The sequence below is a fragment of the Aspergillus melleus genome (assembly GCF_016097325.1).
Source record: "Aspergillus melleus strain CBS 546.65 chromosome Unknown contig5, whole genome shotgun sequence".
Lineage (NCBI taxonomy): Eukaryota > Fungi > Ascomycota > Eurotiomycetes > Eurotiales > Aspergillaceae > Aspergillus > Aspergillus melleus.
Genome location: NW_025763374.1, coordinates 421,968 through 447,313, shown reverse-complemented (window position 1 = coordinate 447,313; position 25,346 = coordinate 421,968). Strand labels below are relative to the sequence as shown.

The 25,346-nt window shown below is 44.5% G+C and overlaps 5 protein-coding genes across 5 annotated transcripts; 4 read left to right on the top strand and 1 right to left on the bottom strand.

Annotated features, from left to right (window-relative positions):
* Positions 1–510: 510 nt before the first annotated feature.
* LDX57_008668 (uncharacterized protein) lies at positions 511–756 on the top strand (the record flags this gene model as incomplete). The annotated part of the gene is made up of 1 exon (XM_046090390.1): positions 511–756. The coding sequence occupies one exon, from the start codon at positions 511–513 to the stop codon at positions 754–756; it is 246 nt and encodes an 81-aa protein (XP_045946365.1).
* A 6,083-nt stretch (positions 757–6,839) lies between these two features.
* On the bottom strand, positions 6,840–7,496 carry LDX57_008667 (uncharacterized protein; the record flags this gene model as incomplete). The annotated part of the gene is made up of 1 exon (XM_046090389.1): positions 6,840–7,496. The coding sequence occupies one exon, from the start codon at positions 7,494–7,496 to the stop codon at positions 6,840–6,842; it is 657 nt and encodes a 218-aa protein (XP_045946364.1).
* Positions 7,497–9,582: 2,086 nt separating this feature from the next.
* On the top strand, positions 9,583–9,819 carry LDX57_008666 (tetratricopeptide repeat protein; the record flags this gene model as incomplete). The annotated part of the gene is made up of 1 exon (XM_046090388.1): positions 9,583–9,819. One exon carries the CDS (start codon positions 9,583–9,585, stop codon positions 9,817–9,819), a length of 237 nt encoding a protein of 78 aa, XP_045946363.1.
* Positions 9,820–11,053: 1,234 nt separating this feature from the next.
* On the top strand, positions 11,054–11,904 carry LDX57_008665 (uncharacterized protein; the record flags this gene model as incomplete). Its single annotated transcript, XM_046090387.1, has 2 exons — positions 11,054–11,839; positions 11,893–11,904. 2 exons carry the CDS (start codon positions 11,054–11,056, stop codon positions 11,902–11,904), a joined length of 798 nt encoding a protein of 265 aa, XP_045946362.1.
* Positions 11,905–12,073: 169 nt separating this feature from the next.
* Positions 12,074–12,748, top strand: LDX57_008664 (uncharacterized protein; the record flags this gene model as incomplete). Its single annotated transcript, XM_046090386.1, has 1 exon — positions 12,074–12,748. One exon carries the CDS (start codon positions 12,074–12,076, stop codon positions 12,746–12,748), a length of 675 nt encoding a protein of 224 aa, XP_045946361.1.
* Between the last annotated feature and the right edge of the window lie 12,598 nt (positions 12,749–25,346).

Here is a 25,346-nt window from a genome sequence, read left to right as displayed (position 1 = left end):
TATTATCATCTAACATCTATAACCCTCGCACCGTACAAGTCTTCGTAACTGTATGGCCCCACACAGGCAGGCTTGATGAATAGCCTTAGGTTGTTCAACTACACTAATACTAGAAATTCGGCTTTAGTAACTGTTCTCATAAATGTAATAGAGCCATGAGCCACAACCGATATAAGAGGCTGACCTACCTCCTTGGTACTCTATTGATATACCTGCATGTCGGAAGTGGCCCTCCGCGCTCTTCTCTCGTTCGCCAACCGTCTGGACACATTTTCGAAGAAAGGAATGAAAGCCTTGACTAGGATCCTCTGCGAATTTCGGCCAAGCTTTCTTGATATAAGCCTTTAATTCAGCAAAAAATTCTTCGATAGGATTGAAATCTGGCGAGTAAGGTGGCAGATAGAGTAACTTAACTCCTGCGTGGGAGCACAACTGTTGGACACGATCTGAGCGATGGAAGGATGCATTGTCCATAACTATCACGGATCTTGGCGCTGGGAATCGCCGACAATGTCGAAGAAGCCGCTGGATGAAACTTTCAAAGGCCGTAGCGTCAGTCGAACCTTGATAGATGTCGGAGATAATAATACCATCCTGGGCATATGCTGGGAGTATATGGTGACGTTGACCCCGGTGAAATTTAGAAATTTGGACCGGGGTCACACCCAGGGGAGACCAGCCAGTACGTCGAAATCCTACACGTTTATCACAGCCAGACTCATCAACGAAAACAAGCTGATCGGACCGAAACTGTGACAGCTTATGCTGGTAGAAAGCTCTTAGTTGAGGGTTCTGTTCTTTTGCTTTCTGTCGCGCTTGCTTCTTTGTCCAACCTTGCCGGGCAAGGGCTCTTTGAATGCTGGATGTTGATGGAAGGATGTTGAATTCATCCCATATGAAGACAGCCATTTCTTCGATATAGAGGCCTGGCTTTTCAGTAAGATGGTCACATAACGCCTCGAGCATTACAGGAGTGATACTCGATGGCCGGGCAGCGCGGACAAGATGAGGTCTGGCGGTGCCATACAGGCGCAGCTTTCTGCGGAGCTCGGTGACAGACCGCTCGCTACATTTGGAAATCTGGGCAATCTGTGTGTTAGATAGCCTTTTGCTACGTATCATATGGATAACCATTCTATGCTGTCGAGGGTCGAGATGCCGTGCCATCTCGTTTGTCGGTTGCAAGATGGAAAGCACACGTGGCCTTGCGAATTGTGACGGCATGAAATCTAGGCGGGGTGTATTCTTGGCGGTCATTGTATTGTTTGGTTATTTTGAGTTTACGTTTTAAGTAATACCATTCACGGCAGAGACGGGCCGGAAATATAGGCTAACCGTTTCTGATGAACTAGGGCTTCGGAACTAGGGTTTGAAAACAAGCTCCGGCTGTCCAAAACGTAGAAGGACATTTCGGGTCGGACTGTATCTAGTTTGGATGATTATTCTATCTTAATAATTGCGATCCATGTTTCTCAAGTTACATGACTAAAGGAAAGTCAATCCCATGCGCTTTGGACATGATACCGCGTACCGTTTCCCGGAACGACTGTATAGAAATTGCTTTATTAGAGGCGTTTATGCTTAATCATACGGAGGATCTCCTGCATGATGTATTTTTTTTGACTGTTATCTTTTCTGGTTACTATAGCTAAATAGTGTCTGTCTTTGGCGCTAATTAATAATTAGTATATATAGATAGCTTTACAATATATACTATGTTACTAGCGATTTATTCCAGTATTTTTAAAAGTATTCAGTTTATTATCTGTTGGTTCTGTCTTACGTTAGTTTTTCAAGAAAGGGTACTCTCTGCCTCGAAAAAACCGCAGTGTATTTTATTTTATGTCTATCTTTACTTATTCTGTACTTAGAATACTTCAAACAAGAAAAAGAAGCGTGCTATTAATCCAACTGCGGTAAGGCAAACTGTGTTATATAAGTTGTTACCTAAATAACCATAATATAGAGGAGCCGGAAGAATATGTATATGCCTTGACTTATAGCTTCCCCCTAAGTTGCTGACACATAAGATTATAGGGTGAAAGTTCCCCTTATATGCGTTTGAGAAGATTTTATTGTGTATACCGAAAGGGCACTAAAGTATATCATCTACCACAAAGCCCCAAAGTTCCCCACTAATAGCCGTCATCGTTTCTTCCATCCTAGCTATTGATCAGTATCAATTATCTAAGAAAAGGAGAAGGGCAAGAATTCGTACTAGATCAAGATAAAGGAGACACGATAAGACTATATCAACCCTCTAGGGCCAGTTCCCGGTCGGGCCTAATACAGCCCAGACAGACGAGCAACTAGTCCTCGTTATCGCTCACGCTATTCAAAGTCAGGCAAGCCATCGGCCCATCGCAGTTATTAAGAAGAGAAGAGGCTTACTAGGGGTTCTATTCACGTCGAGCCAAACCAATGATATTATATATACGACAGATGACAGCATCAGAAGGATGGATCTTAAAGTATATATTAGAAAACAAGCCGCCGTCGTAGATCTCCTCCGCCCATACTCTAAGCATGTTTTTAATGTCACGGATAAAAAATTCGAAGTCAGTCTCGTGCCAAATAGCAAAATCGCGGGAGCGGAGGCGCATAGGCAAATTATGATTAGAAAGGAGCTATTCAAAGAGACGGTTGTGCTCCTGACAGGGAGTCACTACGGGATCGGCTACAATCTGATTAGATGCCATCCTATTATGGGTACGCGGAATTGGCGATCGAGATAGTGGAAAGAATGTGTTTTAAATTGCTTGTGGATACCGCACGTTATCACCTGACGACCGGCCCCACCTGACGACCGCTTTTTCCCATACAAAATAACCCAAGATCACTAACTTTAAAGAGCTACAGTTCAACGAAAATAAGAGATATTGAAAAGATATTTTAAATAGATAATTTGTAAGGCTAGTTCTATAAGATTATTATAAAATATATATCAAAATCGCGTTATAAATATATATATAAAAGCTAAGTTTTTAAATAATTAAAGATAACAGTCTTTATATTATAATACTAAAGGATTAGTAGATATATATATAAAGAAGATACTATTATAAAAGTAAATAATAAAAAGTACTCTAAAAATAATTTTATTTATTCTAATCTTCTATTAAAAGGCCATGTTTTTGAAATAATTTAAATTTTAATAATTATATTAAAAATCTGAATTCTATTGTAATATAAAATTAATAATAAAAAAATAAAGTATTAGCTTTAAAATATAGATATTTATTTTATATATTATTATAAAAAATATCTAAAAATTTATTAATTTAATAATATTTGTTTAGTTTTCTTTTTAAAAACTATCTTTATTTTAAAAGTTTTAATTACTAGTCTATAATAAATATATTTAAAAATTTAAATAGCGTAAAGGATTATTTATTTTTATTATATTTATTCATATGAAAAAGTAAAAATTACTGAGTAACTATAGTTTTATTTAGATATTACAAAGTTGTATTTTATATTGTATTTTTAAGATTTTAAGATAAATAATAATTAATTTAAAATATATTTAAGAGGCCTATATTTAGAACTTTTAATCTTAATTTTTTATATTTTTATATAATTTTTAGCTCCATTAAATTATTAACTTTTTTTAATTAAATCCTCTCTAAAATAGTTTATTCTTTTTTAACTATTTATAACTGATAAAGAAGATATAATATACTTTTTAATTATAATTATAATATTTATATTTAAAATACTTTAATTATAATTTAAATACTTATTATATCCCTAAATCTATATTATATAATTAATTTTTTAATTAATTTTATTTATTTGCTAAATTTTATTGTAATTTTATACTTTTTTCGATATTTTTTAAAATAATATAATATATTATTTTAATTTAAGCGTATAATACCATTATCTATTTATTAATATTAAATTTATTAATATATTATTATTAAGTTAATCTTTTAATTCTTTTCTAAAAACGCCTATATTTAACTTTAATAAAACTATATAAGAATTAGTATAAAGATTATATTTTTACTATATTAAAAAGATATAATATATTCTATATCTAAATATAAAATATAAATCTAATATCTCTTATTTTCGTTGAACTGTAGCTCTTTAAAGTTAGTGATTTTGGGGTATTTTATATGGGAAAAAGCGGTCGTCAGGTGGGGCCGGTCGTCAGGTGATAAGGTGCGGTAAAGAGAGAGCGAACAATCTCTATGAAAGAATCGTAGGTAAAGGTAAGTGAAAGGGTGAAAAGAAAGAAGAAAATGGAGAAGATAAAAAGGAAGAGGAAGAAGTATATAAAAGAGCAGACTAGGTAAGTCGAATTAGAAAAAGGCCCGAACTTAGAAGAGTGAATAAAAACAAAAGATAATAATTATATCCGTGGCTTTCGGGATCCTGCGGACCACCCACCGCCTTTCGCCGGGTGGGTGGTCTGCAGCGGAAAGGAATTTTCACCGCAATGGAAGAAATGAAGCATTTCATGTTCAATTGAATATATCTATCAACCACGCGGAGGATCATAAAAATAAAGATTTCCAACGTGATTTACAGCTGAAGCTTCATTAGGGATCGTGGATTGAGGCGGTAGGCAGCCGTACTTCTCTCTATATGCCTTATTCAACCTCTGTTCTTTACCAGCGGCCTCTTTCGCTCTTCTATTCGCGATAGAGCCATTCGCATCCTTTACACTCAATATCCCGCTATCGGAAACCCCTTTGACCTCTCGCTTAGTTCTTTTTTGCTTTTGTGGGCCCGAAATCGCCTCTATTCGCTCGAGAGTAGTGATCGTATTCGCGAGCTCTTCACATTGAATTTTTGTGTGATATAGAATGCGTTGGAGGTTGCGCTTGACCTTCGGAGTCAATTCCTTATTTGTAAAGACTTGAGTGATCTTTCTCTCAGTTTTTTGAGCTTGTATAGAGCTTTTTGGAGGCGTATTTTCAGCGCTCGAAGATGTAGGAATCGGAGGAGGTGTAGTCTCTCCGTACGGCCGGAGGTCAGGTGCAGAGATATCTGGAATTAGCGGTAGAATATCCTGAAGCTTTTCAATGACTGGTAGTCCATTTGGAGGGAAAATGCCGCGTTCTTCAAAGGCTTTCCGTATACACCGCTGTTTGAAGGCGTCCGCGCGTACGCTGACGATATTGTGTAAAAAAGATGACTTATTTCCGGGTTGCCCAGTCCACTGCGATATCTCATTGTTTTTTCTCTTGAATATCTGTTTATATGCAAGAAAGGGGTCTCCATCAAGAGGTTGACAGGGATGTGTTGTATGAGATAAAAAGCAGAAAGGAATAATCTCGTAGGTCTCGCAGAGTTGAAGGAATTCGACCGTTTTATGAGATGTATGACCGTCAAAGATAAGCACGCGTTTCTCTCCTTTTTTTATACGATCCTTTGTCTCCTTGTGGAATAGATGAAGCCATTGAAGAGCCAGTTTATCGTTAATATAGCCTTTTTCTGAGACAGCTGTATAGAGATCAGGCAGATCTTCATCATACCAATTCTCCATAAATTTCTTGCCCTTGAAAATAAAAAGCGGCTTCATGATCCAGCCGTCTGCAGCAACACATTCAAGCGCTTTAGTATTTTCAGAGTATTCAGCTTCAGCGAGATCACGAACTCTTTTTCTTCTACTAATGACATTTTGCCGCTTTCCTTTGCCTGGTTGAAATCCGCATTCATCAAAGTTGTATACGAGACGCGCGGGAAGACCTTTAAGCACATTAGAAAGCTGATTATACCAGAATTGAAGTTGTCCAATATCTTCAGCTTCTAATCGCTTCATTTCCTTTGTTTTTTGGACGACAGGACCCAATTGAAGCTCCTCCGGAAGCCTTTTATTGAAGCGGTAAGCCCATGTTGAGCTAACGCGCCTATCTGAGCCAGCCCGCTGTAGAGTCATATTTGCCATATCTTCAAGCATTGATATTGTGACAGGAAGAAAGTAATCATCCATACGGATAATCCAGCTCTTCAATGCAGCCTCTTGATATTCATTAAGCGTTTTATTTTGTGGAGTTTGAGCGGTGCGAGGCGATCGATTTTCGGAAACGCGTCCGTGAAGCGTGCGGTAAGGAACGTTGAAATCTCGCGCGATTTTTGCAATTGAGAGGTTTTTATTGCAACGAGCGAATTCAGCGGCTTCATTCTCGAATTTTGCAAGATTTCGGCATATTTGGTGGGTTATATAGCTTCAATAAGATGAATATATGAAATTCTTCCTTTGCGGTGAAAATTCCTTTCCGCCGCAGACCACCGGCGAAAGACGGTGGGTGGTCCGCAGGATCCCGAAGGCCACGGATATTATATATGTACGTTTTCCTTTTAGCTCTTATTATTTATAACATTCTATCTATGAAGCGAACCCTATCCCCCCTTGCTTCCTTTTTTTTTTTTTTTTTTTAAAAAAAAAGGCGCAGCTTTAGCAACCTCATCTGCTCATGAATCATTGGAAAATGGGGTTTAAAAAAGTTTATAACCGTTTATATGGCTTAATACCACTTAATTTAAATATACTGTTTCTTTGTTAGGACAAACTAACTTTAATAAGCGGATCATAGGTATGAAGCTGGGTTCTTCCTTAAACCAGGGTGGTCCTGGAGGTACATACCAGGCCCTAGCCGATGATGCGCTATAATTAGATGAACTACTTAAGAATATGCCTAGCTTGGAGAATTCAACCTATAGCATTTTCTCATCTGGGATAATATTTAACTCGCAGCCTCTCAGGCATTTGGATCTATGACGGTTTAGTCAACTTTGAACATTATAGTATACATTATATTATATTTGAGCATGTAAATTGAGACAGGGATATAAAGTTTACCGCAAAGTAGGGAAGAATACTCTTAGGCGACAACTTCCTCGCCGGTTGTGTACTGGATGTTATATACCGGCTGGTCTAGCTGATTGGCGCTGCCGAGACCGCTGGGACACGAGGGCTGGTTGCTAATAGAGAGGTCGAGGGTGCATATCTCGTCGATGCCATGGTGGCAGACAGGGTCGGCGATATTGTAGAGTATGTGGTTTTGGGCGACAAAGCTGTCGGCCTGGCTAAGGCACGAAGAGAGAAAGTCTATACTGTTGGCTGCCAAGAGGGGCAGCTTGCCGTCGTTCAAGATATCGGCGCACTCGCTAGGGCCAACGATGCCAAACTCCATATCAATAGCTCCTCCAATTTGCGGGTTGTCTTTCGCAGATTCGCCGAAGCCGAGGTAGTTCCAAGCGTCGTAGGAGATATCGTACGCGCCACCGGAGGTGTCAATCTTGAGGAGGTTGAGGGATCGGCCCTCGTGGGTGACTTTAACGCAGATCTCGTTGCAGTCGACTGCGCTGGGCCAATAGGCTACACGATTGGTGTCGATCTTACAGCCGACCACGCCGACTGAGGACGAATACTGGTCGTGAGGAGTAACGCTCGCGCCTGTGCCCTGGGTGATTATAGGGATAGTGGCAGCAAAGGCCAGCGACGCCGAAGCGGCAACAAGTCTAAGGTGACGGAACATGATGTAAATGTACGTCCTGAATAATTGATCTAAAGGAGTGACATATAAAAAGGAATCAAGTAAATGAAAACGAAAAGATTCAAGGAGTGTGGTTATAGCGTATAAGTATGAGCGGCTATGGCCTCTATTTAACGGCGACCAGCCGTAAGCTTGTTGCTCACCCTGAAATTATATGGGTCTCTAATTGCAGTAAAATTACCTCATCTCCGCTGATATAATCTTTCCGGAAAAGGTGTTACCACTTGCACTGTTTCGTATTTTTCTAGAGCCTATGCTAAGATAGAATGTTGCACATAGATTAGTAGTCTATTCAAAATATGAGCGGACAGCTGTTACTAGTGCTTATTAGAATATTCTTAGATTTGCCTGTACTCTTTTAGAAGAACTCTTCAATGGATTTCAAATCCGGTGAATAAGGAGGGAGATATATCAGCTTAACACCGGCATCTACGCACATTCGCTGGATGTTTCCGGTACGATGAAATGAAGCATTATCCATAACGAGAACAGACTTGGGTTCTGGCCATCTGTTACAGTGCTGAAGGAGTTGATCGATGAAGTCTTTGAAAGCATCGGCATCAGTAGCGCCCTGGAATACTCGACACAGGACCAGTCCATCTTGAGCATACGCAGGAAGTATCTGATAGCGTCTGTCCCGGTGAAATTTGGAAATCTGAACTGGTATCACATCTGGAGGTGACCAACAAGTTCGTCGAAACCCAACCCTTTTGTCACAGCCGGACTCATCCACGAAGATCAATTGGTAGGACTTGAAAGAAGATAGATTGTGGAGGTAGAAGTCCTGTAAATCCGCATTTCGTTCCTTTGCAATCTGGCGAGCTGCTTTTGTCGACCATCCGACCGAGGCAAGCGCCCTGCTAATGCTTTGAATTGTCACATGCTTTCCAAATTCGTCCCACAGAAAGAGGGTCATCTCGTCTTGGTATAAGATCGGCTTCTCTGTCAAATGTTCACGAAGAGCTTCGAGCATAGGCGGCGTGATGGTTCGCGGGCGGCCAACACCATTTCGCGGCGCCCTAACCTTCCCGAATACTTTGAGGTTGGAGCAAATGTGTACTATGGATTGCTTGCTGCAGTCAGCTGCATGGGCCATCTCAGACATTGTTAATGAGTTACTCTCGATCATATGATGAATGAGCTCGAGCTGTGGGGGTTGGAGGTTTGGTGCCATAGTGCTTCAAACGAAGCGGAGTGGGTTGTCTGAACGATCGTGTAACGTGGACTTATTCCAGGCCCCGCAGTGGATTAGCCCCCAGGCGTACGGGCCGACAATGGATCCGATGTTACCTGCGCCGATAATTCTATACGATTTTAGGGGATTCTCTGCAGTGTGACTGGTGCCTGGGAGGTGACTTTTCCATGCAAAGTCATGTACTGTCAAGGCCATCTAGATGGCCTTCCATTGGCAATCGCCATCGCTGGAGCATTTATGCGTGAAACTGGAACCAACATCACTGAGTACTTGCAGTATTACCACGCATCTTGGTCCGACCTACAGCTGCAATCAAATCCTGAACGCCAGTACCAGCAAGACAATATGCTGCAAACATGGATGATCTCATGTCATGAGATTCAGCGGCGAGACGCGAACACAGCTAAACTGTTACTGTTTCTTGCTTGTTTCAATAATCGAGATATTTGGTTTGAACTACTAAAACGTAGCTGTTATAGCTTGAATCTCCCAAATTGGCTGGAAAAGACTACATCAAGCGGATTCGCGTTCAAAATCAGTGTCAAAGCTCTTATCGGGTTCTCTCTACTGGAGGCTAAGGAGCAAGAAGGGGGCTACGCTATGCACCCGGTGGTGCAAGACTGGTGCATTCACCTTGCTAGCGCAGACAAAACTCTGAGTTCAATTCAGCTCAATGAACTGGCCATGGTATCTGTTAGGTACACTGTCCCTAGCGCAAGGACCGGAATTTACTCCGAACTTAAGCAACGACTTAATCCACACGCGAATTATGTAGGTTGTAGGGGCTGTCCAGGCTATGATATTGCGGTGTGGGGAGCATTCCATGGCTTAGGAGACCTCTACTCTGATCAGGGGAAGCTAAAAGAGGCAGAGATGTACCGGCGAGCACTGGCGGGGAAGGAAAGGGCCCTCGGTCCTGATCACACGTCCACCATTGAAACAGTCAACAACCTTGCGGTTCTCTACTATGATCAGGGCAAGCTGCAGGAGGCCGAGGAAATGTACCAGCGAGCACTGGCAGGCAAGGAGAAGGCCCTCGATCCTGATAACAATCGGACCCAGTTGGTTGTGGATAATGTAAATGCGTTAAGGACTGTATATGGATATTAGCGGATAACCGTCCTCATGCATCAAGAAATAATCGTTTCATTCTGTTCGGTTCTTTGGTCTTGGCAGGAAGCCATCTCGGTACTACTTACGCGGAAAGTATCTAAAAGATTTATAATTTGTACAGTAATTCCCGCTATTCTTTTGGAATTGATTGACCTAGCAAAGGTTGGGGAAAATTTGATATTACTGCCACCAGGCAGCATCCTCCAAGAGGTTCTAAAGGATTCCATGCCAAGTGGGTACGTAACATGTAATATTACAGCTCACTTAACGTACTATACAAAATCCATCTTTCAACGGCCCTCAATTAAAAGGGCCCGTCCAATAATGTACTTGCGCTAATGACTTGGCAGTGGGGCCGAGAAGAGAGTCTGATTGTGTATTGGTCAAGCCGATTTCGAGAAAGACTGTACCTCGAAAGCGTTAGGACCAGCATCTACACTAGTAACCTTGCGTACCACATGAAGAAAATGGCGAAGTGCAAATTCGTGGCACTGCTGTAAAATAAAGACACTCATGAAAATAGTCTTCTGGGGCAACATTGCAGGGGCGTGAGTCTGCGTACTCCCTAGACCCACTCTCACTCGAGTCTCGGGCTGCATCAATACCTGATACTAATCAGTCTGCGCTTTTTTGGCCAACGGCAATGCTAGCCAAGTAGTATGATGATTATTAGCATCTCGGAGCCGGTATCACTACGCGGATGTCCACCTCTTTTCATGGGACGTACTTCTTACCAGCCTAGACTATAACTTATATAAGGCCAGTCGAGCCACCCTTCCGCCAAATTTTATCTCCTGAATTACTCGACCGAACATCTGAATTCAACCGCACAAAGGCTGCCATGGCTCAAAATAAGAAAAGTACTCGGAAACCGAAGACGCCGGATAACCAGGCCAACCGCCAAGGTACCAATTATCGAGTGGGTAAGCAGTCCAAATCAGCAGCAACAACAACAACAACAACAACAACAACAGATATTGCCGGGAAAACCATCGAGACTTTATTACGGTGCGATGGTTTAGATTACGAACGCATCCTAGGTGTTTCAAGAACAGCTAGTGAGACAAAAAAGAAGACTGCATTGGATTCGTTGGCCAAAATCCTTCATCCAGCACATCATGGTTCACAAGAACAAGTTATTAGAGCGGAAAAGGCATATGAAAGTAAGAGCTTGTGCGCAAGTGTAAGCTATCTGATACTGACAGATGCCGAAGAGGTTTGGACAGCTTTCATGGAACTCAAGAATCCAGATACCTCTATGCCCGGATACGAACCAGGCGAAGTCATGGACATAGATGAGTTGTATTATCGCGGCGATGAAAGCGATGAGCCGGGGTTATCTGAGGATGACCAGAGGAAAATACATATACAAGGTCTATTGCGTCAGATTGAAACCCGCATTGACGATAGTACATTGCGAGAAGCACCGAAGGGTATAATGAAATATTACCGAGATGCATCCGATGAGGTCAAACAGCTCTTGGCTGATCCGGAAAACGAGGAGGTATTTCAAAAGCTATTGGCGTACCAAACCAATATCCAGCGCCAGAAGAAAGGTTTCAACCTCAATGTCGAACATATACGCGAGGTAGCGAGATGCATTATTGCTTGCCACGAAAGATTACTTCAAAACCCAGAAGACATGCTCGAAAAGTGCAAATACACAGAAGCTTTGGTTACCTTTGAATGTCAGAGACGGTACGATGGATGGCCAAGGGATTGGAATCTTCGGGACTCCCATGAGGCGGTCCCCGTGGCCTTCGGTGCAATGGCCGATCCTTACGTTCATGTCCTAAAGAGTGATCCCAGAAACAAAGATGCCAGAGCCAAATTGCGAGACCTGGATGTCCAGCTTCAAACTTGGTTCAATTCCAAACAGCAAATGGGACCATGGGACAAGCTCATCGGATTCTACGATGAACTGGTTTCCATCATGCCGGGTATTCAAGCTGATCACGAGCTCCACCTACATCTAGAGGACTTCCTTGAGACAAACCACTACCCTCTCTCCTGGGCAGTGAGACCTCCAGCGTCTGCAGACAGAAGCGGGGAGACTAACTCGGACCCTAGGACAAATTCTGATGCAGCGATTGGTGAAGCCCCACCCACAGAAACCACGGAAACCATAGCTATGGCTACAGGATCTGGGAAAAAAGCCGATGCAGCGCGTTATAAAGTCCCAACCACAAGAGCAGGAGAAGTCATATGTGGCTACAAACACACAATCCGTCACTTTGGCGATAAGGGAAAAATGGAACATGAATTTGGACGGCTGCTAACGGATGACGAATGGAACGCGCTCGCCAGCCACACATACGTATTTGCAATTCTACCGGATAGCAGAGTTCCGATCGGCGAGCTAAGATCTGCCAGTCAGATAGGATATACGGTGAGGGATGAATACCTAAATTGGGACGGCCAAAAGGAGTTAAGAAAGGCCGGAAAGAACGACAGGTTCCGGTGGCAGGGATTAGAAGCCGTCTTTGTGCGCCCACGTGGCAAGAATGACGAAGGGCATGTGGTGAAGAAACAGCGTGCCCCAGAAATTTGGGTCATGTCATTATTGGCAGATCGGTTGAGAGACGGGAACTTGGTCAATATTGAGAAACCGCTGCTCACACGAACCGAATACCGTAAACTTCGAAACGGCACGGACGCAGATTATGATATTGTGGACATCTTCGAGAAGAACGGCCAAGAACCCCCTATCGAAATGAGGGGGAGCAGCCGTAATACTAGTACCGGCTTCGAGCGACCAATGGCCCGAATGCCCAAGCAAATATCGAATACCAGAGAAGCTACAAAAGGTCTTAGTCAGTCCGAAGTCGTTACCCTGCTCTACATACACGAAAAACAGATGAAGGAGATGAAGGAACAGGTGGAGAATATGGAGAAGAAGATGAATGGGACCAAGGAGAGAGTTTAGACCGCTTGATACAGCGGATGGTGAACCAAGGGAATCACATTTTTGCGGGTCTATTGTTCTGAGGATGTGCACTATACTTGTGACCCTGCCGAAGGCGAGAAGACAGAAGGGGCGGTTGCCGAGCCGGGGAATACCAATCCCCGAATTCGCAGATTGCACGATACAGTCAGCCTATCCGGCCCACTGAACGTCATTGAATACGGGGGGTTTCTATATGGTTGGAGTTGATGCAGGGAGATTGCCTCGAAAAAAGATGGATCGAAAACTTCCGTTTCGGGGAACAAGGCACGCTTCCAATGTATCCAGATGGACCGGGCAACGACCTATCGTTCGGCCGATGTGACGCCTTGGCTGCCCACCTCTCTCCAAATGAGATGGGTAGGCTAGTCACAGCAGCCCATAACATCGATCCTGTCCCCAATACATTGGAATGCGAATAGGAAGTTGAGGGGGGAAATTTGCGAGGCATGTGTGAGTTCAAAGGTTTCTAAAGTGGCTGGATCCCTTATTGAGAGCATTTCGGCCGTATTATAGACTATTTTCGAGTTTATTAATGTTATACTTTCAATGAGAGATTTAGCCGCCAGAAATGTTTCAAGTAGGTCTTAATACAGTACTCCCAATCCTTCCTTCCTTTAATTTTGCCTCCAGCAAACAGTAAAGACAGGCGCATCAGAAGTATTGAACATGAATAGGTACAATCGGCCTGTTGCCAAGCGACGTGAACATATTTTGTGAAGTTGCGTAACAGGCGATCCACTCGTATGCCAATTCGCCAGCTAACAACCACCACTTCAAGTCCCCGAATGGACTTGCTGGTGAGGCCGACATTACGGCGGTCGTGGTTTAAACTGAGCGAGCGCAGCAGCCTTTGGGACACGCCAAAGCTAACAGTGGGGATATGTACATCACATGTGCCGGCGGGGATTGGCAGGGGAATGAACAACCAGTGTATTCTCTTGTAAAAATGTACAGTCGTTCTGCATGGAACGTTTAGGGCAGTATGTAGGCACTCTAGGAAAGTTGCCATCCGCCGACGACACCGGACTCAAGCGCGGTCCATATACTATGGACTGTTGGAGGTCTGTATCTTGTGCAATGATTTCCGCTTGGCTTTTAGCATTGTCTATCCGGGACTGCCGGAAAGGTGGCTGGAGCTTGTAGTGTAGGCTCTCCTGTGTTGATTTTTAGCAGGTCTTCGGCATGCCATTTTTGTCATTTTTGTCTGACCTGAGTTGCTCCAAATCATTGTTGAATTATCAATCTAATCTGATTGACTTCCAGTGGGCGAAATTATTGGGACGGCCCAGCTAACGTGCCACCTGCCAGGGAGGTGGAATACTTGGTACTGAAGGCAGTAAAGATCTTCTAGTGATCACACACCCGGAATGATGAAATGTTTGAAGGCAGATAAAGGATAAGTATAACCCCTTCTGTGTCTATTAAAGCTTCGGAACTAGTATTCAAAAGCGAATCCGTCTGTGTACAAAATCGAAGGAGGTTTGACCATATATGATAATAGCATCCACCTTCGATGGTTTGATATTTCACGAGGAGTACCGGTTCCGAAGTCGCGGAACAAGGGGACCGCCAGGAAGGGAATCGCGGCGCAGAGACCACAACGGGCTTCATCTCCGGTTAGGAAAGATAGTTAGCGGTAATATGTAGCTCCCCGCATATCGCCAGCAGTCGAGGGGTCAGCGCATGAACTCATCTAACCATCATTAATGCAGAACACACAAAGTCGAAACCAATGCCACCCCTCCGGACACTTCTCTTTATTTTATCGAGTAGAGACTAGACTGTAAATAATACGATTTGGATCGTAGGCCAATCATGTCAATTTGCCAAGTCTTTTATCGGGAGCTTTACCCTTTTCGTACGGAATCAGAGTTATGGAGAACAAACGAGACTATACTGGGGGTGACATTGGTTTCGCAACTGAGTATACAATAGGAATACTGTATGGGTTTACAGTTTATATATAAATATAAGATCGTTAATATTCTTTATTGAAATGAAGGAATGATTCCATTTTAGTCTTTTCTTTTATTCTTGCATATCTAATTCATTCATCATAGGGCATCGTCTGGGTCTGTTGTGCCTTCGGGAAGATTTGTGAGCCTCCTTCAGCCACATATAAGTGCAAGTGGTTGTAGTGACTGAATTAGACATCAATGGAAAGGCTGGCACCCTTCGATCACGTTGAGTGGTGGGATGTATCTGGGCAGTTGCAAATGCGTCCATCGCTCTTTTAACACGGGGTTTCGATCCTGCTACTATGGTGGCCGTACGCATTTTGCCAACTTCCATCAACCCACAATCCTCCTTCAGGAATCAGTACACTCTTTTGAAGAAAGCAGTTCAAGACATGCTTCGCGAGATTTGGTGGCGTAATCTTCATCCCAGACTTTCTCAAGAGTCTCTTTTAAAGTAGAAATGCTAGATGGCGTATTAAGGTAGGCATCACATTCGGTGTACGATGTAAGTAGAATCGCCGTTATCGAATGCGACTTGTTCCGGATAGATGCCTGTATAAGCCTTGCGAGGAGTCTGGCGCGTTGCGTCATTAGGTGTCGTGAAACGACAGGAGTTTTCTCATCCTTCCTCATTAAAGAGTTGACTATAAGCGCCACAATCTCCACATGATCCCTTGAGCAGGCAATGGACAATGGCGTCTTTAGTGAAGTGGTTAAAAGATTCTGTTCGAGGATTTCCTGGACAATAGCGATATCATTTGCCCGGGCAGCTGATCGCAGAGCCGACTGTAATATCTTATTACGCAGATAAACCAGAGCTTTATCCAGTAAATCGTTCGCAATTCGGTAGTCATCCTCATCTATAGCATGACAAATTGCTCCTTCGGTGTACCGCCAATCCGCTGTTTCCGAATCGATTCTCACATTGACAACGAATTTGAGTATGCGTCGCCTGGTAGTAGAATATAAGTTGCGAATAGTGTTAAAAGGCATAGTAAAATGCATTCTGGATGCTAACGACCACCTGCTGCAAAAGGTATGAAATGGGTACTTGGAAAAATAAGTGCAGATAATGTTTGACGGCGGCTTTGGGCCAGTATTTATACATCCAAATCATATTCTGTTACATCGGCATGGACGGAGTGTACGATACATATCAGCCAGGCAAAGGCAAACAATAAACAAAACAAACCCCACTCCTGCAGCTTTTGCAACTCCCATGGCATTTCAATTTTGTAACAGGCTCATATCCATTGTACCTGTCGGGCATTCTCGCACAAAAGGGACTAATCTGGAAAGTTGAAAAGATGCAACATGGTCAGTTTGGAGTGACATTTTCAACGGCCTTTAGGAGTAGACTGGGGAGGTCGATTTCGTCCTCCCAAGAGGTTCCAATAATAACAAATGACCACGGGTCTACCCCTTTAACCGCTGGGTACAGACTTAAGTCCTCATCCGGACCATACGCTGCGTGCACGCTCGAAAAATGGCACCAAGATGATTCAAGAGTTTCTCTCAAATGTGAGAGACAGACTTTGCCAGTAGTTATCTTTTCTGTGCAAGCACCCGCCTTGACCCGATCCAGATGCCATATCTCGCGTACGTAGACCTCGATGCTCTCTGTCTGTCGGACTCTCTTAAGCTCGTCAAACAATTTGTCTGGGTTGTCTTCTGATGACATCATAAATTCAATCACAGGCAGTTGGCGACAATGATACCAAATGCCGTCCTCTTCGGCAGCATACCCTTGTGCCACCTCATCTATATATGGCTCGTGTCCGATCGTAAGGAGCCTCTTGTCGTTGAGAGCAAGTAAGCCCGGAACCATTGCTCCTGTTTCATCCAAATTGCCGACACAGTAGGGCGAATCGTGGGTTTCGCCTCGAAGAAATCGCTTATTTAGTTCTAGTATGTCATCGAAGCAAGTCGCCTGCCACCAGACCTTTAGTTCTTCATTGTAGGCCACTGAACAGCTAGGTGACTCTTCCCGGTCATCGTCAGACATTTAGAAAGATAGGTTAGTCTGGGATAATAGGGAATATGGTAAGTATCGTGTAATAATCGGAACGTGGGAGTCAGCTGCGGAGATTAATGCCTTATAAGCTAGATACACTATGCCAATCAATAGGAAATTTACCATACTTTTCGTTGGATTGGGAGTGTAGTCTTAGGCCCTCCCTCTGCCAGATATTCTAAGCGCATTCATATCCTCACCTCATGCAGGTATTTACGCATGGTTCTGGCTACGTAGAAGCATACACACTCTGTAGACCGATGAGGAGCGCTCGAGTCCTTTTCTTGGTCTCCTTAGGTACGAAATTAATGATTCTTGGCCGGTAGAGGATCCAATACGTACGTTTGATAGATTAAAGGATTATTGCGCGACTGTTGATTGGATCCTCCTGATTGAAGTATGTTATATACATAGTTACAGTATTTCCGGGAAACGGTGTCACCACTTACACTGTTACACACTCCTTTTGTCTCCCAAACACGAGTGCCAAGAAAAGGCTAACCCAGAATCGAATGGTGTATGAAAGAACTATGTTCCCATGCTTTATGATTTCAGCCGTTAATATGTAATTGAACGGAAGCTATTGTATCGTATTGTAATCAGACTATTGTACTCTGGAAGGTTCCATGATGACTAATTGCGTGCCACGCCGACAAACTTGGGATATTTGACAGGTCTACAACTTCATGTCTGGCTGAACACGTTGACCGTATTCTAGTTATATGGGCTTCATCTGCTCCTGTACTTACCCATTGGCGTATGCAATATCGAAAATGGCACTTATGATGGACCTGCATTGTCGGAGGCCGTGTTGTCGCCCTGACATATATGATAGATGATGAGGGAGAGCAAGTGCAAGTCATGCAAAGTTCGAATTCGGATATGACATATGCGCTGCGAGACTTGCATGCTTTAGCATCTAATCGCGTGCGGGATTATTTGAGCGACCACAATCACCAAGTGACCGAGGATGAGCTACCAACGTGCAAGATCGTTCTGCCACGGGGACTGGAGTCACCGATCAAAGCCAGTCAACCCACATTGCCCCAGAATACGCCAGCTCTAGAAGAAGCAGGTACGGGCTACAGTAACTTTGTGGACGCATGTTCGCTATTGGGGACAGTAACTGACATGTGCACAGAAACAAGCCCAGGTGAACATGCGACGGAACCAAACACGCCGACCATACAATTCCCGGAGCCCTCCAATGTGGAACAAAAGGGCTATTCTGTCCTTGTGAATATAGAGTGTCCTTATCGTTCTCCTATCGGTGTTTTAAGGTTTATCGGCCTACCTAGCCGTCGAGAGATCCTGAAACTTATCTCTCAGATTATGTCTGAGAACGGTCTGTCGAACACATCGTTTTATATGAAAGCTTTGAGTGTCAAGCTGAATAACTACACATGTGATATCCTTGGTTATGAGCATGATGGCATCGAAGAATTGCTTGATTATGTTGTCGAAACAGAGAAGCTTGCAAAAATTGAATGTTTCTATGCAATCCATTCAGTCTAGGGACCAAGTCATCGGTTTTGTCGCTGTTGTATTCAGCTTGTTTTGTTTGAGGCTTGATATTATCTGACCTCATAGGTGAAATCAATATCTCCATTTAGTGTGACAACATCGGCCCGTCCAATTTGCTGCTTTAAAGAAATTTGCTTTTTTATATGTAGACAGAACTAAAATTGGCAATATAAGCTTGAACTGTTTAGAGAGCGAATATTAAATATACGCTTAAGCGACGTAATATATGAAGCAGTATCCTTGTTCTTTCCCTTCAGCCAGAGCCCGGTGTTACTAACAAATCTGCGTGCCGCACTTCTCCGATCGCGATGAACTTTGGATATCTGGACTGGTGTTATCTAAGAGGAGACCAGCCAGTTCATCTAAGTATATGTTTACCGCACCCGGACTCATCCACAAAAACGAGCTGATATGAACGGAGTTTAGAGATATTATGAAATAATCGTCCCGTAAGTCTTGGTTTTGCTCTCTTGCCTTGGGTCGCGTGTTCTTCTTTGACCATCTCTGGAGTATAAGTTCATTGTAAATAGTGGCCTTAAATATACGCTCGCTAAACTTGTCTACTAAGAATAGTTGCGTTTCTAATAGATATAATCCCGGTTTTTCTGGTCTATGGTTAGGAAGGGCTTCAATTATATGGCCGTCCTTTTTTCATCGGAGGGGCCTTGATTTTGCTGAATAATTTGAGGTTTGATCGGATTCTTTCTAATTATTGCGCGCCTGGCTATAGCCAGCAGCTTCAGCCAATTTAATTGTAGATTGGGGTAAGTCAGGCACCATCCTTGGTAGGAAGTCAAACTGCCTAATGTTTGAGGTGGATATGAAATTTGGAAATGATGAGTATTCTATTTCCGTCCGTGACCGCGTAATTTACGGGGCTGCTATTCATACATATTATAAAGCGCGGGCCGTGTGAGGCCGGATTAATTCTTAAACTAGCTTAGTGCGGCTGGGTTTGGGAGAAGAAGGAAGAGTATAACTGGTGACACCATTTTTCGGAAATGCTGTAGAAGGAAATATATGGTACATATGAGCATCAAATTCCCACCCTGATTGGGACATCGGAGCTGCTAGGCAAAAAGGACCGAGTGCGAAGCGCCTTTGCTGTCTGTACAAGCGACCAGGAAGTGGCATCCATACCTATTACTGTCTTTCTTTCTCTCGCACACTCGTACACGGTTAGGCAAGCACTAAGATGTACATGCCAAGACTGCCAAGGTATGAACTTATCATATTAGGATGGAATCACACTAGGAACAAAGAAACGATGCTCAGGTGACATTGCATTGGGAGCAAACTGTACGTGTAACACACGATACGCTCTGGGCCTCCCATGCAACCGTGTTATATTAGCTTACCGAGGAGTGCTAATGCAGATAGGGAAAAATGGACGCAGGAAGAACTGTACTATCAAAAAGATTCCAGCGCACGCCTTGTCCCGAACCTCTTTTACAGTTTTGCAGCCGCCATATTACTTGCTTTACTAAGTCCACTTCATTCCGTTGGAGAGTTATCGGGCGCACATAGCTGCGCATACACACGTGGACTTTTTAGCCGCTGGGCAGGGGCCGCTCGTGTGTATCTCACAAGAATAGATCTAGACCGCACGATGGACCGCTATGACGTCCATCCCAAATATCTGGGCGATGGCCTATTGGTCGGTCAATAGAGTCACACCAAGTGTTTACACATGTGTGTATACACACGGTGTCAAAACCCGTGTGTATCGCACAAGAATAGATCTAGACCGCACGATGGACCGCTATGACGTCCATCCCAAATATCTGGGCGATGGCCTATTGGTCGGTCAATAGAGTCACACCAAGTGTTTACACATGTGTGTATACACACGGTGTCAAAACCCGTGTGTATCGCACAAGAATAGATCTAGACCGCACGATGGACCGCTATGACGTCCATCCCAAATATCTGGGCGATGGCCTATTGGTCGGTCAATAGAGTCACACCAAGTGTTTACACATGTGTGTATACACACGGTGTCAAAGCCCGTGTGTATCGCACAAGAATAGATCTAGACTGCATGATAGACCGCTATGACGTCCATCCGAGCGATCCCCGTCAAGGAGTGAATTAACGCCGCAATAGCAATACCCGCTCAGTATGTTAATATTTTCCGCATTGACAGTAAAAGGCCGCGTAGTTGATAGGATTCTTCCATTAAGTAAGCAAGGCCGAATACAATCAAAACATAGACGGCTGCAATGCACTCACTGCTTTACACTGATGTGAAACAAATGTGGTCCGGAGACGGGCAGGAAGCGCACATTGATTACATAATCATTTCGTCCTCCGATTCGCACGGTCTACAGGACACTAGTGATTTGCAAGGCATCTTGTACAGTACCAGGCTCCACCTGACCTACCTTGGACTACTCCTCTTAGGATGTTGTGCCTTGAACGGACTCACCAAAATCGGTCTTGAAGCTCGCCTACAATCTACGCGCATTCCGGCGGTTGCACGGACTGAATCGCTAGCTTAATGAGTGGCCGTTTTACCAGTATTGGATTTGACGTTTTAAACTAATGTGGCATCTCCAGAAAATGCCGAATTGGGACACAGATCACTGGACAAACCGGTCGACCTCCACGGAGGTGCAGCGGCCTTCATCGATGACCACTTGCGGTGGCGAGCGGAGTCACCAGCAGAGGCAAACTTCGAAGACCCAGTCCAAAGACACCCCTCGCATATATAATGGCCGAGAAAAAGGAACTTATACAGCCTTTCCGGGAAACGGTGTCACCACTTGCACTCTTTCGTTTCTTTCCAGAGCCCAACGCCAAGATAGGATGCCCCACAGCTGAACGGATTAGCGGTCTATTCTGAACATAAGTGGATATATGCCACTAGCCGCTTAGCTACATATGGAATAGTATGCCTCGGGAACGAGGTCTTAGAAAAGGAAGGAGAGTAGGTGGTGACACCCGGAACCACTGTACACTGTACTGGAAAGAAAAGTCGGCAACAGAGAGGGCACACTGTTATGAATACAAAGAAGATTGAGCCATCCGAATCAGCACAAGCACTGGGAGTGGAAGAACCATTTGAAGCAGGCGGTTAAACGAGCAACGAAAGTCATAATTGCCCTCAGCGGACTCGGCCTGAGCAGATGAGACAGATATACCAAGCATGTGTGGTCCCAATACTAGAGTACCGATCGACCATGTGGCACGACCCTTCCCGCGATAAAACCCAGCTGCGATTGCTAAGGCCAGTCGAGTGATCCGCATTTATATGCATTCTCTCGTCTCCAAGACATTAGCAACCGCGACGCTAGAGGCAGGGGCGAATATTCTCCCCACCCCTCTCCGCCTCCATCACCCTGCGCAGAATATCATAACTGACACGGACAGCACATTCGCTAGGCTTCCCCTTGCTGAAGCTGTGAAGAAAATGCGGCTAGAAAGACTGGACAGACAGGAAAAATTCGTACGGAAGCCGCTTCCCCCATGGAGAACCCCCGAGTTCAAACAAATGGAAATAAATAGGACCGAGAAAGGGCGAAAATGAGCACGGTGGACATAGGAACTGACTCTGATATCGTCGTCTATTCAAATGCGTCCGTTCATGATGGTCACCTAGGCGCCGCTACCGTAGCTCTCAACAACAATTTAGAGATCAGCGAGCATCGCCAGACTGAAGTCGGGCCCGCAGATCAGTGATCGACCCACGCGGCAGAACTAAGTGGCAGTGTTCCACTCGATTGCCCACCGACGCCAAAGATTGAATCGACACCCACTGTTAGCTACAACTCTTTGCGACAGCGTATCCACTCTTCAAGTGCTACAGAACCTGGGGAACAGTCTAAAATAACGACTTATCCGTACCGCCCTACGAGCAGCCAGCTAAGCCAGAGCCAGAGGAATTACACCCCGCCTCCATTCAATACCCGGCAGCGACTAATGTGAGACAAGGCAAGTAGATACGGTCCCGCGCACTAGTACGATACGATCGAAGCAGTACTGGGCCTTGCAGAGGCATCGCAACCGTTCTGTAGCCGCGCGCAACGGGGGCAGCCAAACGGCACAAACAGTAATTAGACCACGAAAGGCCTTCACAACGCTTGAAATTTGTTTTTAGGAAGCGGCACAGTACACATGTACATACAGGGGTATGTATAGTTATGGTAGCCTGCTCATCGCTTCTTATTCGGGCATTTATGGTAAATGAAATCAACCAACCAATTAATTGAATATAAGACTGTAGAAGGAATTCGTGTCTTTAATTGGGCTCTGGATCCGAGGTGAAATGGGCTAAGAGCGCCAAATATCTAACAGCGGTGATTTTGAAGGTGTGGTTTTGGTGACTTTCTCCTGGATAGTCAGATGGAGGCCTCGGCCCTTGACTACGGGCCTGCTAGCTGCATGATGCGACATCCCCTCGGTCTCTCCAACGCCAGACCGTGTCTGCGAATTGCTCCTTCATCTTTCTTCACACTGGAGAAGCTGTGATGTAGTCATATGTCACCCTGGCGGGATATCATATCGTGGGAAGTTGTTACACATCAGGTTCCACACTTTAGCTGCCCTCTGTGTGTAGTTGTCTGTGGCTTAATTATGAGTATTGTTACATCGCAGGTCCCTAGCCAGCTTGGAGTCTGGGAACTACGATCTACGGGAGTGATGAGATCGTCTTTTTTTATAAACTGCAACTTTATTCTTTATAGAACTGCTTCTCATGATATGATAGTTATTTAGATTCTATGTTTATGTCTTCTATTGCACTACCCTTGTGTGCTTCCCATGCGAAATCCGGTCATTATGACATTCCAATATTTGCCGAATGAGCTTGTACTCGAGATAGTTCAGGGCCTGGATCACGCAAAGGACATATGTGCACTGATGAAAACTTGCCATTGGCTATATGGCCTTGTTCAGGCAAGTCTCTATCAGTTTAACATCGATTACCAGCAGAGCTCTGCGCTTCCCTGGGTTGTTGAGCACGGAAATGTACCGCTGGCCATATTCTTTCTTCAACTTCGGTGGGTAAACGTGAATGTGATGGATGAGAATGGTTTAGGTGCACTCCATATAGCGTGTCGAAAGGGGCATTACGGCATGTTAAGAAACATACTTTGTCAACAACATGTGAATCCCAACGTAATCGATTTTTATGGTCAGACGCCCTTATCATACGCCGCCGGGAAAGGTCGCCTGTCGCTGGTGAGCGCATTGTTAGCGCATAGCGATATCAACCCTAACTTGGGCAACAATCATGGCCAAACACCATTATATCATGCGGTAAAAGGCCGTTTGTACAATGTGGTAGAGCTACTACTTGCTGATGCCAGAGTTGACCCCAACCTGGGCTCTGAAGACACCGGGTATTTCCCGCTTACTCTTGCCGCATTGAAGGGTGATACACACATGCTTGATATTTTCTTAACCACCAACCGCGTGGATTTCAACCGTGGCAGCTCAAAGGCCCCTACTCCGCTGCTAACAGCGCTACTTTGTGAGAAAGAAGATTTCGCAATCAAACTGCTTCAAATACCCCAACTGGACTTGAACTGTGAAACGTCAGTGGGATATACACCGCTCATGCAAGCCATTCAAGCGAACCAATATCGCTTCCTGACAGCGCTATTGAAGAGGTCCGGGGTTAATCTTGCTCATCAGAACTGGCAAGGTAAAACTGCTGTTAGTATCGCAGCCGACAAGAAAAACATTAGAGTCCTCAGGGAGCTTCAGAATGCCTCGTCCCGTCGAAGCCTTATCCCTCGTCAGTTATCAAGATCAATCCCTCCTTCCGAGTACAAGCTTGTACAATAAAACATATACTACGATCGGGCCTTTAAGTGTGGTTCTATTCCATTCTAATGCCCCGGATGTTATCCCGACAATGAACGCCGACTCGACTAACATACCCACCACTATAGAGGTCACCGTGGATCCGGTAACCCCGTCACAGTACACCACTACAGCCAGTAGTGAAGACGGCCTTATTTGCAATAAGGATGCTCCATGATTTGGTGATGTGACATTTTATGATACTGCCATGTCTTGGGATAACCCTAGCAGCTGCGGCTGGACCAACGACGGCTTGTCTGAGAATGTCGCGGGATTGTCACATCTGCTTATGAAAAACCACGACTGCGGACGCGCTCTGAGCATCAGCTACAGAGGTATGCTCAAGACTGGGAGGGTGGTCGACAAGTGCATGGGCTGTTCCTTTACCTCGATTGATATTTCGCGTCACTTCTTTCGGAGCTTTTTGATCCCGACGAGGGCCGCCTCACCGGTATCGAATGGTGGCTAGATTAAAAGGAAAGTAGGTCTGGTACATACAGACATTCTGGCAGGCGAAGCCTGCGGCGACTGAAAGCTTTTTATTGGGAAGCGGACGCGTCATGGCGACGATTATCGACGGGCGTTGCCTATTGCAGTTCCTAGGACATGCGGAATATTGGGTGGATAAAAGCCAACCACTACCTGTTATCTATTCCAAAAAACCTTCCATAGTTGGCATTTGACTCCTGGATCTGGGAAGCGAAGATCCTTCCGCCATCTTCTAACATCCAGCGCGCGTTGTGTATTCTGTCAAGTCCCTCTCGATATCTCTCAAAAACCGTCTTGAGTCCCTGTACAATTGCATCAAAGTCGGGTATTGTAAGGCTACTAGACCGCTGATCAGAGTCTGCGGTCCCAAACAGTATATAAAACTGCACAAGAGCGTTTTGGATCTCCTCCGCACCGCGACAGAGTAATCCTGTCGCAGGCTTTATTGTATCTTCTTGGAGGGCCGTAGCAGAGTTGTGGATCTCTCGGAGCCACGTATTCTCAGCCTGTAAGGAAGACTTGTTGGAGAGAGCCCGACGGTATTCTTCGCGGTCGGTAAGACGCTGGTCTTTTGCCCGCTTGAGCTCATGGGGAGACAGGTCCGTTGCTGAGCTGTGACCACCCTGGAGAAGAATATGGTATTCGAATGAACTCGGTGTACCCGGCCGATCGGGAGACCTGGTCGATAATTCCATAGTTCTTTCACTGCTTTCACGATGAAATAGAGCGACTGGCTGGTCACTGCAATCGAACTAACATAAACCGAGTTGCGAAGCGCAAGCAG